General features: G+C 41.6%; 2 protein-coding genes across 5 annotated transcripts in view; both read right to left on the reverse strand.

The window, feature by feature from the left end:
• Window positions 1-21,858, reverse strand: part of side (sidestep) — a 671,279-nt gene that overhangs the window by 537,707 nt on the left and 111,714 nt on the right. The window lies entirely within an intron of this gene.
• On the reverse strand, window positions 19,888-20,412 carry LOC135704134 (FACT complex subunit spt16-like). Its single transcript, XM_065225573.1, has 2 exons — window positions 20,240-20,412; window positions 19,888-20,164 (listed from the first exon to the last, which is right to left on the reverse strand). The coding sequence occupies exons 1-2, from the start codon at window positions 20,410-20,412 to the stop codon at window positions 19,888-19,890; spliced, it is 450 nt and encodes a 149-aa protein (XP_065081645.1).

The raw sequence follows: 21,858 nt of genomic DNA on the forward strand, positions 1-21,858 counted from the left end.
CTTTCACCAAATATCCAGAGCATCGGACAAGTTCATAGAACTTCCTTCACAGAACATTCGACAAGTATACATAATCACAGATCTTCCGACAAATTCATAGATTTTCCGAAATGTTCTCAGAACTTCCAACAGGTTCACTGAAATTCCGACAAGTTCAAAGAACTTTTGTCACGTTCACAGAATTTCCGACAAGGTCAACTAGGTTTCGATCCCCTCTTGAGATGGATTGATATGGATTTCCGATCAACACGTCTTTAATCAATCTCAAATATTACTTCTTTTGCGTACCGTCCCTACAACCGAATTTCATTACGCTTACTCAAGAATGTGACTCATCATCCTTTTCTGTTCAGTGAGCAAAATCGGTCACCACTAGGCCACCGAGCTCTTAATGTCACAAAACAATTACGATCATGTTCCCGTTCAACCTGCTGTTACTAGATTTCGGCCCCGGCAGCGACCTCTCCGATGACGACGATAACAACTGCTCTTGAGAAGGGTTTGATATGGATTTCCGATCAACACGTCTCAAACCAACGATCTTCTATTCGGTAAGCCAAAACGCAATCAGCAAGGTAGCCAAGCTCCTCAATGATTTTTTCGAGACGATTCTATAATCTCATCCGAATGATCTGTAACTAGTCAACCTCCTACTGTTTAATAAGCTTAAAATCAATCGAACAATCGCCCACCATTTATCGGAAGCAGATAAACGAATTTTGCCAAAATCATCTCCCAAACCCCAACTAAAATGCAACTTCCCAGAAAGGAAATCCCAGAAGCAACCCAAATGAACCGGATGACTCGGAAATCCTTTGCTTTTGCTTGCAGTCCAATCAGCAAGCCCGCACCTTTCGGAATTTCCAGTTGGTCGCTAGCTGTAAGAATGTGAACCAAATCTCAAGCAAGAAAAATATTAAATTGTAGGATCGCATATGAGAAACCATTATTTCTGCTGCAGACGCTCGGAATTAAATCGAGCCGGAGAAAGCGAGATGGGTGGAAAAAATGTCGTCGAGCATATTAATCATTTCTCCGGCGACGGCAACGTCGACGACGACGACGGTAGGATTATTTATTTCCACTCCAGTACGCTTGGTAATCATTTGTGCTGATGCGAAGCGGACCGGAGGACTTCCAGTTTCATCAAATTGAATTCTGAAAAATGCAATGAACCGTAATTACTTTTCTTTTTTATGATTTGTTGGATACATTCATTCAGACATCCAATCAATATGTGATGTGATTAATCTTAATGACTTTGCGAGTCTCTGTTGGATTTCAGTGTCCCATCGATTCTGGGATTCAATTCAAAATCCCCAGAAACCATCCTTTTTTGTGTGAAACCACATCGGTGGAACGTCCCTTCTTCATCTCAATCTGAGGAGGACTCGCTAGAAAGGCAATTCCCATCTGTTTGCCCAACTAAAAGCCCCCATATCCAATTCATGCAAACAAATTCATCCGTCCGAAAGCGACTGAGATCACCCTGTTCGTCTTTAATTGAAAGCACTGGAGATGGAGCCAGATTAGGATGGTATGAATATTCAATCGGGAGGGACTCGAGCTTGGCTACGCTACGGGGCACAGACAGACTCAATCCAAGCTCAGTATAGAGAACTACTTCGGGTCAGCTGGCCAAGGTCCAAGGACACACACCATTGTCGATGACACAAATTAATTGGACTGTTCTCCCATAAATAATGCATCACGAACTGCTGCAGCAACTCTATCCGACATTGGTTTTCTTTCATCGACTGGCTTGGTAGTTAGGCCTTGGATGCACCACATAGAGTGACCAAGTGACCGCATCACACAATCATAGTCGGTGTGTAGGTGTAGGTCCTTCTCTCGTGCCAACCAACAACGAACATCAAAGCTCTGTATCCAACGTTCTGCCATTGAAGCGTTATACCGACTAGGGAGTTCTCTGTTGTTGCAATCACACAATCACACAATCACACATAAAGGCGATTGTCGTCGTCATCTCCGATGTCGTTTGCGGAAGGGAAAAATTACTTCCGAACGTGTGGGAGATTCTGGACCGTTCCTGTGTTCCCATGGTGATTTGCTGGAAAGCCACAAGCGGTTCCAGATTATGAATGGACTGTTGGGTTTGGTTGGAAAGACTCGGCTTCCCGGACATTCTCCTCTTGAGGTTCACTGAATTGTTTTTGAATATTTCGATTTTAATTTTGCGACGTATGAATAGAGTTTGGAAATTTGATGGCAAATTCAGGTATTGATGGGAGCAAGTTCGGACTCCAGAAGATTTTCAGGGCGGGATTAAAGATTAAAGTTCAAAGCAGGAAAGTGCTTCACAGCCAGTGATGCCACATAAACAGAGTTTTCTTATTATTTTGATGCAGATGCTGATTGCCGTGGACAAAAAATGCATGAACAGAACTGAGAAAGCAACTGTTGGAGAACACCTATGTTAAGGTGTCCCTAGAGGTGCCCGCTGATGTGGTGGAGGTGTGGCACCTGATGGGATCGCAAAGCATCATGTCGACGGTCGTCTGCAGGGCTGGTAGTGGGAATTTTATACAATAGTATTGACTAAAATAAAGAAAAATACAAGGGGCAGCCTTATGGGGTTGTACTCAATATTAACATAGGACTACGTGGTCTTATATAATAAATCTGATTTGTTAACTGCAGCAGGAGCTTGTGTTTTGTTTAGGTAAAGGAATTTGAGTGGGGTTCTCTCTGTTTCTACTCTTTAGTATGACGCGCTTGACATAGATGGCCCACAGCGAGTCACGAAGATCACCTTATTCCGATCAATAGCTGTGCGGCTTCTTTCTCCTTCTATGGATGGTCATGTGGGCTGCAGCTCGCTGCTTGCAGGAAGCCTTTCGTTGTGTACAGGATAACAATGTTCAACGCCACGCGTCGAAAGCACTGTTGCTGCTGCTGATGCCGACGACCGGACACCATCACACACGGTGATTGGAACTGAATCCGATCAGGGGTTGAGGTCAACCTCGATAGCTTAGGTGCTTGCGGGGAGCCTTTCGTTGTGTACTGGAGTGTACCACCACTAACCACGCGGTGATTGAATAAACACCGTTTGGTGAGACCGGATGGAATTCAACTTTGAAATCTGTGTTAGGGAAATCACTTTTCGCAGGCAATCGGTGATAATTTTAATTATCATAGCATCAGTTGCACATTCGTGCAATTTTCAATAGTAATTTTTTTTTAAATGATAAAGTCTTAAATTTCGACGATGCGTAGGAATACTACCGATCGATTGGTGATAAAATTATTGAAATTAGTTCAGGGGCAGCTGAGTTATTAACGTTCAAAGTCTTTCATAATTTTGTTACATGTTCCATTTTCGGTTTTCACAAAGTGAACACTGTGAATGACTGACCATCAGCTGGAAAGGAATCTGCCGGAATCTGCGTACGGCTTACATCTACGGTGGTTAGTGATTGAATGACACGAGAATGCAGTGTCCAGTTCGTTGTCCTCGCAACGCTCATCATGGCTGACTACGAGTCCCTGCGATAGTGCTGAATGTTCAGCACACTGCACGGAGAAGCATTGGGTGTTTGAGGACCTTGTTTGGCAACTCCGAGTGGCAGGTTCAAAACTTGAAGAAAGCAATATCTGTGCAGCACTCAGTTTAACTCTTTCGGTGTCCTATGATCCCCTTATACCTGCCCTCGAAAACCTACCGGAGAATGAGTTGACTTACGAGTTGATGAAGACCCGGTTGCTGAGTGACGAGTCGAAGCGTTTGGACAGCGTCCAAAGCTCCGAAGAGAAATCTACCGCATTTTTTGGAGAATTTCGTAAGATGCAAAGAGAAGTTTAGCGGAAAATATCACGCCTGTGGCAAAAGGGGCCACCGAAACAAGATCTGTCATCTTCATGGTGGAGCAACAAGAACAAGTTGCAGTGAGAAGGTTGAATGTCTGCTAGATTCTGGAGTTAGCGAACATATGGTGAATGTGAAGCAACATTTTTAGATAATACAAGTCTTGAAGCAATCAGAATAAATCAACGTACCGAAGAACGGAGAATCTCCAGGAGCCAAGGAAACAGGTATAATCACTGGAAACAGTAGCCGTGGCGTTATGATACATGCTTCCGGCTCTCAGAGACAATCTGATGTCGGTAAAGAAGCTGACGAACGCTGGCATAGAAATTCAGTTCAACGACAAGGTTGCTACATTGAAGAATTTGAATGAAGAAAACCATTTCAACTGCACATTTGCGTGGAATCCTCGACGTCTTGGAGATGAAGGTGCAACGAGCCAATGCATGTTTGGGAAAAGTGGAGGATGCTGATCTTTGGCATCACCGTCTTGGCCATATCATTGAAGGCCATATCATTCAAGCCGGAGAAGCTGAAGTTCTGCAACGTGTGTGTACAAGGAAAACACAGCCGAAGTCCATTCGATGGAACAAGCGACCCGGCAACTCGATTGTTGGAGTGTATATACTCCGGTGTATGTGGACCGATTGAACCAGCATCTTGGGGTGGATATCCCTACTTCGTGTCATTTATCGACGATTATTCCCATTTTGCTGTGGTGTACCTGTTAAAGACGGAGGTGTTTGAAAAATTTCAACAATTTGAAGCAATGTCTAGCTTACTGTAGTAGCTTACTCGCCGCAGCAAAATGGGGTTGCAGAGAGACTTAACAGAACTCCGATAGAGAAGGTACGTACAATGTTGATAGGATCCCAAGCGCCAAAGTCATTGTAGTGTGAAGCCGTATTGACGGCTGTTTTCTTCATGAACCGGAGCCCAACTTCTGCTTCACACGCCAGCCGAACTGTGGTACTGGAAGAAAGCTACCCTTGAGAAGGTACGTGTTTTCGCATGTCAATCCTATGCGTTGGTGCCGAACCAACATCGGAAGAAGCTGGACGCGAAGAGCCGCGAGCAGCTGATGGTCGGATACGCACCAAATGGCTACCGATTATGGGACAAGAATAACAGGCGACTCGTGATTGCTCGTGACGTCAAGTTTAACGGAGAATGCTTTCCGTGGACTAACGATACCAGAAACCTTTCTGAAGAGCGTTTGGTGGTTCCTCTACTCTACGAGCTCCCCCTCTTGCTGACCGAGTAGTTCATCGACGATACCGTGCTGGATGATCCATTAGACGATGATCAGATTGAAGATGAAGATCCAGCGGAACCAGATCTGGACGTGACTTCCGGCCTACCTGGTGAACCGTTCACGAGGCATAGCGAACGGAAATGCTAATTTTCGGGTAAGTTACTAGACTATCTTACCGGCTTTAGAGCAGCTGCTGTTGATTGTCGAGCGAAGAGCACAACTCCATGCAAAGCAAGCGCCATGGGTCTACTCTTCAAGAGGAATGAAGATAGCAGACCACTTGTCGGATTCGTAGATGCGGACTGATATAGAAGACCGCTGCTCCCTTCAAGTATCTGCATATCCGCTTCAGTGTTTGCCAGTGATTCTCCATTTGTGTTTGCTGAAACCGTCCCATATAGCTGACTGAGTAGCACAAGTCTTATCGAACTACCCACTAGCTCCCAATATGGTCTTCCTCACGGCTCAGCTGAAGTCCATTCGATGGAACAAGAGACCCGGCAACTCGATTGTTGGAGTGTACAAACACCAATATAGAAATCACAGACATAGTCCTACGTCAAAAAAAACTGCTATTTTAACTCAAAACTCTCATATGAACATCCTTTGGAACAATCCTCAGAATTGAATGCACTTGGAATTGTCTTCAGTACACCTCTTAAATTGTTCTCGGTATACGTCTAACAATCTCTTCGAAATTCTCATCACAATTTCAGTCGGTCAATCGTGCTCATGCTAATACATGGATGGAGCGATTTTCAAGTGGACCCCCCACTTGAAATCTGATATTTTTTGTGGGAAAACAATTACTAATGCTAATGCTATGGAATGGTACCCTCTATGTTGTGAAGATCAGTACTTTAAAAACGGATAACTTTTGCGTCAAGACAAAGCGTCCTAAACAAGTTTAAGGAAAAGGTTGTACTAATGTCCACAACAGGTACAGCAAAACATGACGTAGACGCCCTTATTTGCACTATCCTATTCAGGGATAGAAGGAAAAGAAGAGCCACCACAGCCACCAACTGAAACTGAGAAACTCACAATACTTTAAGATGAAATTAAGGGCCATTCATCGTTAACGTTAATCTTACAAACAAAAACTGTGATTTGTATTGTTATGTGCCTATTCAAGACATTATGATGATGACACACCAGGGATACCAAAATGTCTGTTGACTGTCACTTTTGAACGTTAGGGGAGTGATTCAATATTTATTTATTTTATAATTTGAGGACATTTTTTCGTAATCATGTCTCTGAATGTGCAGGTAGAGAAAAATACCCGCTTCCCCTAAGTTTCTCTCAAAACAAATTTTCAAGATTGTGTAGATTTCCCACGTTTCTGAATCTTGACTCTTAGATCGCTGTCAGTGCTGGAAAATGTTGACATTTATTCATAGCCATCAGCCGATGTGAAATTTTTGAACGTGCGCTCGGTAGCAAGTGTACAGGTACACTTTTCAATGACTGCTTGTAAAAGCACAGAGGAAGAAACGTTCTCGCTCTTATTTGCCGACAGTCGCAGACAGAAGTGATGCAAAATATCATGACACTCACGTGACACTCGTCTTCGCATCAACCAACTATCGCTGACAGATCGTTTTGTTACGCAGTGAGAGTTAGAGCCATGGCAAACAACAATCATCAAAAATGGTTGCTGCTCACAAGCAAAACGTTACACTCGCTGCTGATAATGAAAAGCACAACGAAAACAGTGAAGACTCCTGCAGTACGATCATGAGAAAAAGCGAATCGACAGAAGAAAATGAAAACAATGCTAACGCATTCCAAGTTCGTCTCGGCAGGCGCGACTGTGTGAGCTACAAACAAAGCAGGCAACATGAAACGGAAGCTGTTTGGCTCACTCTCCAACACACTCACCTAAGCAAGCAAAGCAGCAACTGCTTCAAAACGAGCACAGATGAGTGTCGTGATTGTCAGGAATGACCAGATCGGTGATGGATCACAACAGAAGACGACATTCACCAGTTGATTTTTACTTCTTTCGTCAACTTGATGGATGGATGGAGAGAGCTTCAACGAGCACATAGATAGGAATGTACAAAGCGTTACTACCATCAACTGTTTGATGATCGTGATTGTGATAGGTCGCAACTCTGGCAGACAGTCGTATGACGGGAAAATGTTTCCCTGGTTGGATGAATTTATAATTATTTACTGTAGTAAACCACCACTGATAACATCACTGACCATAGCAAATTGTCCAAATCCTAGAGTTTCATTGTTTTTTGATCTTCAAACCATCGAAAGCTTATCAAAGTCTCTGAATTTTTAAACTGTGCTGACTTACAGGATCAAAGCAGTTTTTCGAAGCTTATTAGCGGTATTGGTGTATATATGCCATTATGCTGAATTTTGGGTGGATAAAAATGAACTTCAAATTCTTTTTCGAAATTTTGAATATAAATTAATTAAGATTTTGGACAAACATAAATGTTGAAGACTGTAGGACTTACACAGAAATTAAAATTCTGATGTTTAATTTTTTTCCTTCTTAATCACGAAAAGTATGACAAATTTTCGAAAACAGAAACCTTGACAAATAATAATAACCCAAGCTTGGAGAAATTTTCAAGATTCTAAAATGATGATTCTGGCGAAAGGGAAAATTTACAAGGCATTAAGACCTGGAGGAAAACCTTCATTCGTAGCTTTATTAAATGAACTTCGATGAGCATTTCTAAAGAATTATTGGAATTAAACAAAATGATTTCTAAGGAGTATTCAAGGTGAACTTCTAGAAAAAAAATTAGAATTGCCTGGAAACACTGCAGTGCTGAGTACTTCCTGATTCCTGGTTAAACCTAAGGAGAATTTCTAGGAAAATTGCGAGGAGACCATCATATTAATTCTAAGGGCTTTACTCCAAGGTAGTTTTTAGAAGAATTCAGAAATAGTCTTTAAGAGAATTCAAGAAGCGTTCCAAGGAAATTCTAAGGAAAATTTAAAGGGCAATAATGTGAATAATTTTAGTTGAATCTTGAAATTCAGAGTTAACCTTCAATATGACCCGAAGCGCAACTTCAAAGAGCGATATATTTTTCATTTTTAAACGAATTGGGCTGAAATTTTTTTGGCCTTCAGTATTTAAAAGAAATCTTCATTTCAACATATGAATTTTATTTTTAAGTTATGTTTAAGGAACTTTTATTTAAAAAAGAAGTGACACTTAAGACATAAGGGTCATGTTGACTCGGATTTCACCCTCTCGTAGAATTGTTAAACTTTAATCGGCACGCAATATTTATACCAAAGGGCAAACTAAAAATGCATTGCTGAGTGAAAACCGGTTCCAGATACATTGGCCACAAAGGGAAAGAGGATTCGGTATGGATGTATAGGAATCAGTCATTCCATAGCAAAACGGTATAGTGGTTCTTAAAATTTCTTTGAAAAATAGTTTTGTTCCTTATCGCAAAATATTAGACCCATAATTTTTTTGTCATATGGGTGACCGAAGGTGGTCCGAAGATTTTTTTTTATCAAAAATACATAACTTTATAACCACCGGGCTAACTTCAAAGATCAAGATATCAAATGAAAGGTTATTAAAAATATTCTTAGATATTAAAAAATTGAAATTTTGTATTGAAAACCATTGATTGTATTTGTTTTTTTTAAAGTTATCATAGTTTGTAGATAGAGGCCGCAATATGTTTTTGTATTCATTTTTCATGAAAATTTAGGCTTTTTTACGCATTATCAAAATCAGCTATGTGTTTTTTTTTTCTGTTTTTGAGTTATACTTTTTTGAAGTTTTCAAGTTTTGGGTTTTCGCTCAATACTCCTATGCGACTAGACTACCATGCGTCTCCATAGAATTACAGCGACTGTAACATGGTAACGACGCATGGTAGTCCAGTCGCATAGGAGTATTGAGCGAAAACCCAAAACTTGATAACTTCAAAAAAGTATAGCTCAAAAACGAAAAAACACACACCGCTGATTTTGTGACAAAAAAAAAGGCGTGTTTGGAAAAAAACGATTTTTTGGACGACCCTTTTCATGGAAATGGTCACCCTTACAACAAAATAAAAAAATACGCGTCTAATATTTTGCGATAAGGAACAAAACTACCAATTTTAACGAAATTCTGAGAACCACAGTATCGATTTGCTATGGAATGGTTGAATAAGTATGTGCAAAGGCGTAATTACACTCATATAATCACACCAATTCATTGGTTCTCGATCAAATATACTTGATGTGACAAAAGCAAGGCAGAACTCTGGACTGTACTTGATATGGCAATCCCGGAATCCGGTTCATTTAGAGATAGCTGATTTCTACAGCAAGCAATATCACATGCCATGGTGGTTGTAGAGAGTTGCCGTCTAGGGCAAAGTTGGTCAGTATGACAAAGACCGTCATTTGACATAATCAGATTAGTTCCAGATCGGGTATCAGAGATGGCGCGGTAGTCTATCTCTAAAGAGTTGCGGTCGTCGACAAAGTTGTTCAGTTTGTGGTCTTCGGAAAAGTTGTTCCGAATGTGAAATGCTGTTCCAGAACGTGCCGCAGAAATGGCACTGCAGTCTATCTTTGTGAAATGAAGTTCTAGAGAGCTGTGGTCTTCGGTAAAGTTATTCAGTTTTGCACCCATTATTCTCAAAAACAAAAGAAGCGCTCCGACCGAATAAATTTTTATCTTCATCCGATAGGCCGAAGTGAATTAATTGGCGTTTCAAAGGCGTTTCAATGCGTTAGGCTGAGTTTGGCGTCAAGAAGCAGTGTTAGACTGTTGACAATATCTCATCGATTGGTTCACAGCAAAAAAATAATTTTGATATCACATCAAAGTGGATGCACTACAATCATGTCGAAAATTTCATGTAATTTTTATGATCACATAAATAAACAAATGCAGTAAAAACAGCGTAATGTCAGTTCATGCATTGTATTAATGATAATTTTGTCCTTTTAAGCAAGTTATATTACACCATATTTTCGACATGATTGTAGTGCATCCACTTTGACGTGATATCAAAATTATTTTTTTGCTGTGTTTCTCTTTATCAAATCTTACGGTACATACGGAAAGGTAAATAAATTTGGAAGCCATCAGTAATAATAGCATCCCGTTTGGTGCTAAACTGCGCTAGATTAAGAAAGACTAAGTGCGGGTTGTGCTTAATAGGCCGGAAATGGGGTAGTTAACTCTATGCGAAATTCTGTCGTTTAGCATGTTCAGAACAGTTTCAGATCATGCAACAGAGAGATGGCGCTCTGGAAATGCGAAATGAAGCTCTAGAGAGTTGCTGTCTAGGGCAAAGTAGGTCAGCATGTCAAAACCGTAATCATATTAGATTCAGATCGGGCCGAAAAGATGACGCAGTACACAGCAAAAAATAAATTTTATTATTACATCCAAGAGGATGCACTTCAATCATGTCGAAAATCTCATGTAATTTTAAGCAGCGTAATATCACATCAATTTTGTCCTTTTTTTCAAGTAATAATAAACATATTTTTGACACAATTGAAGTGCATCCGCTTTGATGTGATTTCAAAATTAATTGTTTGCTGTGTAGTCTATTTTCGCTATATCAAATTGTAACCACGGCGGGAGCTCAAAAACCGTTCCGAATAGCAACTGAACTAAAAATTTCACCACGACACGTATACGATATGAACTATATTTTCGTAAGAGGCAAGAACGATGCGCATTGATCAGAGGTTTATATTGACTGATTTGATACTAGTTTGCATATAGGAAATCATAATTTCAAGCACACTAGCAATTCCCAGCTTCTGTCCACTAATCATTAGGTTTTGATCCACTGAACAACTTCGCTGAAGACAACAACTTTCTAGGTGGCAAGGATTTCAAGATATAACACGAGCAAGGAAATCTCAAATTCAAGTAAACTAGCGCCGCGTAGTGAGAAAATTCCGAACTTCTGTCCACCAATCATTAGCTCTTGATCCACTGAACAACTTCACCGAAGAAAGCAACTTTCAGGAGGCAAGGATTTCAAGATATAACATGAACTAGGAAATCACAAATTCAAGCACACTAGCGCCGCGTAATGAGAAAATTCCGAACTTCTGTCCACAGACCATTAGGTCTTGATCCAATGAACAACTTCGCCAGAGGCAGCAACTTTCTAGAGGCAAGGATTTCAATATATAACAAAAACAAGAAAATCACAAATTCAAGCATACTAGCGCTGCGTAGTGAGAAAATTCCAAACTTCTGCCCACAGATCATTAGTTATTGACCCACTGAACAACTTCCCCGAAGACAGCAACTTTCTAGATGGCAAGAATTTCAAGGTATAACAAGGAAATCACAAATTCCAGCACACTAGTGCCGCGTATTGAGAAAATTCCAAACTTCTGTCCATCAATCATTAGGTCTTGATCCACTGAATAACTTCGCTCAAGACAGCAACCTACTAGGTGGCAAGGATTTCGAGATATAACACGAGCAAGGAAATCACAAATTCAAGCAAACTAGCGCCGCGTGGTAACAAAATTCCAAACTTCTGTCCACATACTATTAGGTATTGATCCACTGAACACCTTAACCGAAGAAAGCAACTTTCAGGTGGCAAGGATTTCAAGATATAACATGAACTAAGAAATCACAAATTCAAGCACACTAGCGCCACGAAGTAAGAAAATTCCGAACTTCTGTCCACCAACCATTAGATCTTGATCCAATGACAACTTCGCCAGATGCAGCAATTTTCTAGATTGCAAGGATTTCAAGATATAACACAAACTAGGGAATCACAAATTCAAGCACACTAGCGCCGCGTAATGAGAAAATTCCAAACTTCTGCTCACACACCATTAGGTCTTGACCTACTGACAAATTTGCCCAGCAACTTCTTATATCGCCAGGATTTCATGATATGACACAAACAAGGAAATCATACATTCAAGCACACTATCGCCGCGTAGTGAGAGAATTCCGAACTTCTGTCCACCGATCATTAGGTATTGATGTCAAAGCACAAATTCAAGTTTACTAGCGCCGCGTAGTGAGAGAATGCTGAACTTCGGTCCACCATCATTGATCCAATGAACAACTTCGCCAAAGGTAGCAACTTTCTAGATGGCAAGGATTTCAATATATAATACAAACAAGGGAATCTTAAATTCAAGCACAATTGCGCCACGTAATGAGAAAATTCCGAACTTCTGTCCACGAACCATTAGGTCTTGATCCAATGAACAACTTCGCGAAAGGCAGCAACCTTCTAGATGGCAAGGATTTCAAGTTATAACGTAAACTAAGGAATCACAAATTCAAGCACCCTAGCGTCGCGTAGTGAGAAAATTCCGAACTTCTGTTCACCAACCATTAGGTCTTGATCTACTTTGCTCAAGACAGTAACCTTCTATATGTCCAGGATCGCGAGATATTCCATGTTGGTCCCTATTAGGTCAAATCCCATACGCTACGGAATCATTCGAGACCCATCGCGTAAACGGAATCATTCGAGACCAATGTAAATGGAATGCGTGTAGACCGAGTTCGCGTTCTTCGGGGGGAGAGTGTATATGGAAATTCAGTCAAGAAGGGATTCATCAAAAGGCCTTTCCAACTCTCTATCGAGATCAATTTCTCTCCCTAGCTGAAGGCCAGTCATAGCAGAGGAGATTGAGTTCTAGACCAACAATTGAAATAGGCGGAACAACCAAACGTAAACAATGGCTTTAATCACAAAATTCTCGAGAATCAAAACACTCCCACGTAAACTAACAATGCCATTCGATAATGAAAGTTTGCTCTATCAGGTGATGGTGTTAGGTTGCTTGGATGTGCTTTGATTCTCGAGGAATTTGCGTTTAAAGCCATTGTTTACGTTTGGTTGTTCCACCTATTTCAATTGTTGGTCTAGAGTTAACGAGATCGATAGTGCTATCTTATACCTTTGTCTATATCGGGTACACGACGTCAGGCATACGGACGATAGACATAATTTAAGATTGGCATAATGGACGTTAGGCATAATCTATCCGATGAATTCCAGAAGTAAGATTATGGGGACCGTCTATTGATTGCTGACCTCGGTGACAATAATGAAAGAGCCTTAATTTTTGGGACTCATGAAAACTTGCGACGTCTTGGACAGGCAAGGTATTAGGTTGCAAATGGTACGTTTGCCACTGTTCCTTGTTTGTTTCGGCAACTCGTCACTGTTCATGGAAGTATCGGTCCCTCACATCACCAGACGGTTCCGCTAGTTTTCATTCTGATGACAACAAAAACAGAATCGTTGTATCGAAAAGTATGGGAGTGAATCTTGAAAGCAGCAGGTATTTTTTTTATTATTGAATGAAAAACCACATAATTCACCATTCTTTATTTCATGAGCTGTTCTCTGAGGAAAACCTTTTTTTTTTACAATTGCAATATGTGTGTAAGAATATGTTACAACAAATGTGTGATTTTTTTTTTATTTCTAGATGCGATTGATTTCAAGATATAGCTCAAAACTATGCTGAGTTTTTAATGCCAGATTACTTAACCGCTATCGTTACTAATGTTAAATCTCAGTAAATATGTAGACGTAGCTAGCCTTAGGATATGATAAAAAATGGAATCATTGGAATACAACATATGTTTGTATAACTTGTATCATCTTTTATTCAACGCTTAGCCTAATTTAAGCATTGTTTGCAATGCTGGAAACAGGTTTCTAGAGTTGTACAGCAGCAAGGTATTTTATGCCTAACGTCCATTATGCCTAATGACTTTATGCCTAACGTCCATTATGCCTAACGTCCGTATGCCAAACGTCCGTATGCCTAACGTATTTATGCCTAATGGAGTACACTCGTCTCTATCAGTGCATGAGAATTTGTTGAAATCGGGATACATTAATTCTTAATCCTAGGGTTGCTCCAACCTGTTGAAAGGTGGCACCTTTCAAAAAATATTATAGCCTTTCGGTACGCCTTCTTGTACGAGCAAGGCAAAAAGGTGAAACGACCAAATTCGGTCGAACTTTGTACGGTAGCGAGCTGTCAATTTGTTAGTTAAGTGTCAATAGGTGAAGTTATTATTTTTCTTTAAAAATCGAGTTGAAAGTCTATGGTATAAGCAACAACATTTAATTTTTAAATCAAGCTTTTAAGCAGCGCTGCCCAACATGCGGCCCGTGGGCCGGACGTGGTCTCAGGAACTCAGCAATGATATCATGCTAGTCCAATTTTATTCATCATTATGAAATTTAGTCCAGGATAAATGATAAATGAACAAATTACAGCTCATAGAACCAGCCATTTAAAAAAGCAAGTTTAAAAAGGTTGGACAGACCTGCTTTCAAAAACTAGTCATGTGGCATATCAAAATTTTCAGAATTTCATGAACAAGTCATTAGAGATCATGCAAACTGACAAGAGTTACAAAGGCCATCCCATGGCCCTGGAACAAATTCCGGAAGCCCCGGGGAAGTGGCCAGTCTCTCGACTGCATCAGAAATTAGTCGTGTGACATATCAAAATTTTCAGAATTTTATAAACTATTCCTTAGAGACCATACCAGCTAAGCAGATTAACAATGGCCACGCGATGACTCCGAAACAGGTTCCAGAATCCCCGGGGAAATGGTCAATTTCTGATTGCAACATAAACTAATAATGCGTAATTTCAAAATGTTCAGAATGTCATGGACCTGTCATAAGAGACCATGCCATCTGACAAGAGTGACAAAAACCATCCGATGGCCCTGGAACAGATTCTAGAAGCCCCGGGAAGAGGCCAGTCTCTTATTGTAAAAGAAAACAATGATTAGTTTTTGTTGAAATTAGTGGCTGGCCACATGCTTCATGGCTTCCGGAACCTGTTCCAGGGACACTGGGTGGTCATTGTCACTCTTGTCAATTGGCATGGTCTATAATGATATGTTCAAAAAATTCTGAAAATTTGAATATGCCGCATGACTAGTTTCTGCTGAAACTAGAGAATGGCCTTTTCCTCAGGGGCGTCCTGAACCTGTTCCAAGGACATTGGGTGGTAATTTTTTTGGAAATTGGCATGCTCTCTAATGAATTGTCCATGAATTTCTGAAAATTTTGATGTGCCGCACGTCTGGTTTTGTTGAAATCAGAGATCGGCCACATCTACCGGGGCTTCCGGAATCTGTTCCAGGGACATAGGGTGGCCATTGTCACTCTTGTCATTTGGTATAGTCTCTAATGACATGTCCATCAAATTCTGAAAATTTTGATATGTCGCATGGCTAGTTTTTGTTTAAATTAGAGGATGGCCACTTCCTCCGGGGCTTGTGGAACCTGTTCCAGGGACATTGGATGCCATTGTCACTCTAGTCAATTAGCATGGTGTCTAATGGCATGTTCATCAATTTCTGAAAATCTTGATGGACTGCACGTCTGGTTCTGTTGAAATCAAAGATTGGCCACTTCCTCTGAGGTTTCCGGAACCTGTTCCAGGGACTTTGGGTGGTCCATTCTGGAATTCATCTATGCCATCTTTCAGTTCTTATCTAAACCTGCAACTTTGCAGAACATTATTTGGTTCTATCTTATTGTCTGAGTTTCGTAAAAAGCGTTGGTACCCGGGTACCCCGTCACCCGTTTGAGGGGTACAAATAGTACATAGCCCCTGATGCGCCCCTCCTTCCTTGAAATTTCACCAGATCGTTTGTGTTAGCATTTTACAAGATGTCAGAAAGCTTCATAACGATAAACATCACGTACATGATTTTATTTCAATTCAAATATCAAAATGGGTACCCGGGTACCCCGTGACCCACATAAGGGTTAAAATCAGAGTTTGACCACTCCCCGGGGCTTCCGGAACCTGTTCTGGGGACAATGAGCGGTCCATTCCAAAATGTATGTAGGCCATAGTTTAGTCATCTAATCTACAACTTTGCAGAACATTGTTTAGTTCTATCTTATTGTCTGAGCTTCGCAATAAGCTTGGGTACCCGGGTACCCCGTCACCCTTTTACGGGTGGAAAAATCGTCACGCACATAAGGGTTAAAGCAAAAAGGCACTTTACTGTTTGACACAAAAACTAACCAACTGACAACTCGCTACTATAGACCTTTTTGAGCTTTAATCGTCTTTCTCTATCTAGCACACATGGATGAATACACGGTTTGTTTTCCCACTAATCTGTTTCCCTCTTGCTCGCACTCGTTCGATTTAAATGGTGCAATAGTGTGCGCCGATTAAACGTCAAACAGCTCTATACAAAATACCACCAAGGGGCGCTAAGATGGGGATTTGAAATGCAGATTACGAATATGCAATTACCCTAATACCCCTGAAGAAACCAATTCAACGAGGGATGCGACACATCCCAATCCCAATTTTAGATGGTCGAAAAATCTCACGCTAGCGAATCAATCTACGAAAAATCTTGTTTCATCTCTTGCATCTAGATCCATCTACTCGCATCGCTCTCCATCATTTTGCACGAAATCTTCAAAATCGACATCAATCTTCTTTCTATCTATTAAGCGTGCACGCATCTCACAACAGCAAAGCGAAAATTGACCTGCATCTTAGATAGAGACGCCCCCCTCGCAATTTAATTGAAAATCTCAAGTAGCCATTAGGTTCTTTAGGGGTATTGAGGTCACTCTTTTGTATGCGAGCGGGCTTTCAATTTGTACGTTTTGATTTTAAAATCGAAATGGAAGTCTATGGGTTCGGAAAAAGATGTCGTTGAACTCAGAAATCGAAGCTCTTTTCTGATGATGTTTGGTAACCGACGTTTATAAACACAATACACGTTTTATCTTCCGCTATCCAAAAAGCCTCCTCCATCAGAACTGGAGCCGCTTCCAGTAGTGTCATTTTATGGCAGTTACGCCAACGAGGGTCAGAGCGCGTCCATTGCAGCAATGGACGCAAAACGTGGTCAGCACTCACACACTCATCACGAAACGGTTGCTTTCCAAAGTCGACGACGCATCGACCGAAAGAACTGCTGATGAAGAACAATGAGGAGTACCACACATTGGTTGCTGCCGAGTAAACAGACGATCGCGTGACACACATTGAGAGTGGTCTGCTTCTGTCGGCAGCCCATCTGAGTGAACACTGTTATCATAGCCTTGTAGCTCATGATTTTGAGTTGTAGAGTGCTTGAAAACCATGATAAAACTTACAATGTTGGGATGGCTTCCATCGATCACAAATCAATTTGATTCACTTGAAACAGCTCCAGCCGCATCAGTCAAAATTTGGCAAAATCTTGCCCCTGTCGATGGATTCAAGGAATATTGTGTAAATTCATACTTAGTAAGAAGCCGCATGTAAACTGTGGCTCAGTTTTCCATTTTCCCCCTGAAAGCATTTAATTCATTCCAAATTTAATCCCATCATGTATACAAAGTTTTCTCTACTCGAAGCTCAGAATCGCTCCCCCGGAACAAGCTAATCTAAATGCCTGTACCAACACACGTACACAAATCACACGAGCAGGGATGACTCCAGCGGGAGTCACAATTTCCACCTTTTCCATCACGCCTCCAGCTGAACTGATGTCAACCGGAGCTCCACTGGATCCACAAAGGTGTACTCCAGCTCCCTGTCCCCGGTAGCTCTTCTGCTCTACTGTTGATCGATGGAACCAATATTCGATACGTGTTCTCGGTTTGAAACTGCTTCCAGGCATCGTTCGCTGAGATTAGCAATATAGCTTCCGACGTTTTCCAGTGGTTGAATTTTTCGCATTTTCCGAAAATTTTCCATCGACCGGCACTCACGTCGTCGTGTCATGAGATGGCAAAATTTACACCAGGACAAAGTTCGATCAGCTCTTACGGATATCTCTACCCGTCTAGCCTTTGGATTTTGCTACATGGTGATGACGGCGGCGGCGGCGGCGGCGGTGCCTCTAACAGATCAAAAGGTTCTATCAGTTTTCAATATAGCGCCGTTCGAACGTCGTCGTCGTCGTCGATGTCCTTGGTGGTTGGTGGAGGTGGCGATAGAGGTTTGACATAGTTGATGACACTCTTTCCCGGGATTGGAACTCATTAAGTTTTCCCCGTTCGCTCTTGCCATTATCGGTACGAACGTTGATGTATGCTACATATGAGTCTATGGCAAAACTTAAATGAAATTTGAACGTACAAATGGATTCAACCTCGGCAAAAACAACAAATTCAAATGCCATTCCACCAGTTATTTCAATGTCACGTTAATGTTTTTGGGACAACTCCATCGGAAAACTGCATCCGCCCATTTGGCGCCAGTAACATTTTCCCGTGACCGCGAAAATACTTGAAAACAAATCTAAAGAGAACGAGAGAGCGAGAGGAAGAAAAAAAGTTCAAGCAATTGCAGGACACTTGTCAGCGATGATTTACGAGCGAACTTTTCTGTCACTACCCTTTCCATCTCCATGACGACGACTACCAAGACGACGACGACGGCGACGAGAAAAATGATCTCTACTTTTGCCGTGGCGAATTTCTCGCGCACCAATGGCTAATTAAACTGCATCCGGTTTGCGATGCGCTGCTCTGTGCTCTGTGTGTGATATTTGCGAATTGAATGTCAAATTTGACGGAAAGTGTGCAACGCTTCATTTATTATTGACCACCGCTGCCAAAAAAAACCGTGCATTCTACGATGCGGATTTTGAACTTTTCATCGCCTGCTGCGGCCCTGACGGAAAAGAGTGATGCCTCTACGTGTAAATGTGAGGCAACAAAATACAAAAACAAAACAAAAAAATGCTCGTTTTTCGCTGGCTTGTTTTTCTATCAGAACAACACTTCTCGAGGGAATATGCAGAGCAAAACACGCATCAAAATGAGGAGTTTATGTTTACACTTCATTTTCGGATTCGGTTCGGCTTTCTGCGGGTGAAAGGGGGGAGGATTTGATGTTTTGGCGTCTCCCACTGGGGCTAATTTTCAGCGGCGGTAGATTTTTTTCTCTCGTTCTTCAGTCAGGTTACGGTGCGTCAACGGTGAGATTTTTAGCGATTCCATACATTCGAGGAGTCCAGTTAGAGATGCAAAATCAAGCGGTAAGTCACAGTGTGCCGAAAGTTGATTCAGCTCAGCTTGGGCACATCCATCGGCACACCTTAAGCACGATTTCGTAGGCATTGGATTTTTTATTAAATAAAATGGGAGCACTGCTGGACAGCTGTCATTGAAGTTGTTCAAAACATTTCGTGCTGTTGACTACGTATTTCAGAAAAAAATATTCTGAATGTGTATACTAGAGGAATTCACTCCTCAGTTCACATTTAAATTCGAAACGTAGGCTTCCGAGGGCTGTCGATTGCTATCGATGCCTGTCACAAGTCTTTCAGATACAACGCAAATGGAGTGTACTACGAACAGGAATGCATGAACAATTGGGATGGATTGGATCATGCAGTGGTGGCGGTTGGATACGGAAAACTCAAAGGAGAAGATTACTAGCTAATCAAGAACTCCTGGTTCAACTACCGGGCAACGATGGATATGCTTCGATGGCGGTGAAGGGTAGCAACTGCGGCCTTACCACCGATGCGTCGTATGTTAGTTTGAAGTAAGATTTCTATTTTCGGATATGTGTCATCTCGTTTGCTCTCTAAATGGTTATAGATTTTTGTCAAATTTAAAAATGTTATTATTTAATTAGGTTTAATAGAAGCAATAAAAAATCCGTGTGATTGAGCCATGAAAAGCAGTTCGGTATTGTTCAAATGAGTTTTGTGTGGTAGACCAATTGACCGAGTGCTGGTGATTTGCTGCTGAAAAGTAGGGTCGTTACAAGGCCGAACTACTTTTCACGGCATAATCACATGGAATTGTTATTGCTTCCACTCAACGTAATTAACTTACAACTTACTCGAATTCTTCCGGAACTCCAACCCGATGGCATAATCCATTCCGAAGTCGAAAACCTCCGAGAGCTTCTTGTCCGGAATCATCATCTTCAGCAGTTCCTCTTCCAGATTGAGCAGAAAGGTGTAGTGCTTCTGAATCGGTTGCGTAGGATTGACGAGCAACGTTCGGATGACATTGGAGCAGTAGGACTTGTAACGCGCACCCAGAGCACAGATGATCGATCCGAAGTGCAGATAGCTCTTGTCGCTGAATGCACTGAACTTCAAGCTGTAATCGCCAGCCGATTGGATAATCGCCGGGTAGCACATGTCCAACTAGTTGGTATCCACACCGGAGACGTACCTTTTGTCCGTCCGAGCCTGCTCGACACCCTCCGACAGTTTGGCATGTTTTACTTTCTCATCAGCTTCGATAATCTCCATGATGTGATTCTTGAGGTACTTTTTGAATACGTCTACCGTCACCAGGAAGGCCTTCTTGATGGTGATTACCTCAGAGTCCTCCTTAGAGCGCATGATCTACCTGATTGGGACGCTGATGTCCACCGTGTCGAAACTCTTATCGTTGACGAAGGCTCACCACGATTCAAATAATTCACCCGGGAAGTTGCCCTTAGAGAAGACGCCCAGCAGATTTCCAAATTGACCTTGTCTTCATCGTTCTTATCCCGAACCAGCAGCTTCCACACCGTCCTTCTCGATCTGCTTAAAGAAGTAGACCTTATTGCTGGTCAGGAAAAAGATGAACCTTTCGCACAGCACCGTAGTCGTATAGGTCAGCTCGTATCCCAGCAGCCAGGTCTGCAGCGAGGTGGATTTGCTGTAGATGGTTTCCTCGTCTACGCCGACCGCCGTCAGAATACAATCCTCCTTCTGCAACGAATCATCTTGGGAAAACTCTGGTTCCTTCAAGGGGTAAGTCACTCAGTACATTGTGTCGAAATTATATTCCGCACAGCTTTCGCACATCCATCGGCACATTTTCGGCATACCTTCGGCACAATCTCATACGCATTAGATTGTTGTAAATAAAATGGGAGCACTGCTGAACAACTGTCATTGAAGTTGTTCAGAACATTACGTGCTGTTTGACTGTATGTTCAGGAACATCTTCTAATTGAATATACCAGAGGAACTCAGACCAGCAGTTCACTTATAGATCTAAATACGAAATGTAGGTTCCAGAGTGGGCTCAAGAGAAAGAGGCAGTTAATCAGACCTCATTAGAACCGTTAATTCAAATAATGCTGCAACTTACACACAACAAACAAAATAAGTCTATTCATCACCTTCTAAAGTCGGTCTCCAACAATGCTTCCCACCGGTTTCAACTCTTTCCGGCCGAAAGGCTAGGTTTCTGGTCTGCCTTTGAGGGCATTATAAAACACTAAAACACAGGAATTTTATTTCCCTATGGATCACAAAACAGAAATACCGGGTTGCCGGGATGGGTGTTTTAAAAACAATCGCACCTTGCTCTATGACCGGCACAATCGGCATACTTGCGGCACACTGACAAAAAAGATGACCCAAGATTGGTGTGCGGAGTGACCTACCCCTTGGGTTCCTTCCAGTTGGAGTAGAGGCGTTTTATTCGTCGGTAGAAGGAATCTTTATCAAGTACGACATTCGACATAGTCGGGGCCGTTGTGAATGCTAACCAAAACATTTAAGCTGTCAGCAGGCTTGATGGTGCCTCACTCGCGAATTTGAAATAGTAATAGAAATAGCCAAGCGTAGCATTTTTCTGATTGTCAATGCCTACTGCCAAATCATTCCACTGAGCTTCAGAGCTTGTGAGCGAAGGGGGATAAAATGAGAGTGAGGTTTGCTGCTGCAAGACAAGAGTGTTTTAAAACCTCTAGTGAGTTTGAGGAGTTTCATCAAGCCTGGCTGTCAGAAATACCGGGTTGCCATATGTACCATAATATTCGTATTTTACAAAAAAAAAATGCAGCTTTC

This window comes from Ochlerotatus camptorhynchus, unplaced genomic scaffold, assembly GCF_037179485.1.
Source record: "Ochlerotatus camptorhynchus isolate MF236.1 unplaced genomic scaffold, CSIRO-AGI_Acam_v1.1 ptg000231l, whole genome shotgun sequence".
Classification (NCBI taxonomy): Eukaryota; Metazoa; Arthropoda; class Insecta; order Diptera; family Culicidae; genus Ochlerotatus; species Ochlerotatus camptorhynchus.

Coding starts and splice junctions, on each gene's coding strand:
- LOC135704134 (XM_065225573.1), bottom strand. CDS start 20,412: ATGCGCTCTAAGGAGGACTCTGAGGTAATCACCATCAAGAAGGCCTTC. Junction 20,165..20,239: donor CAGGCTCGGACGGACAAAAG/GTACGTCTCCGG, acceptor TGGCGATTACAG/CTTGAAGTTCAGTGCATTCA.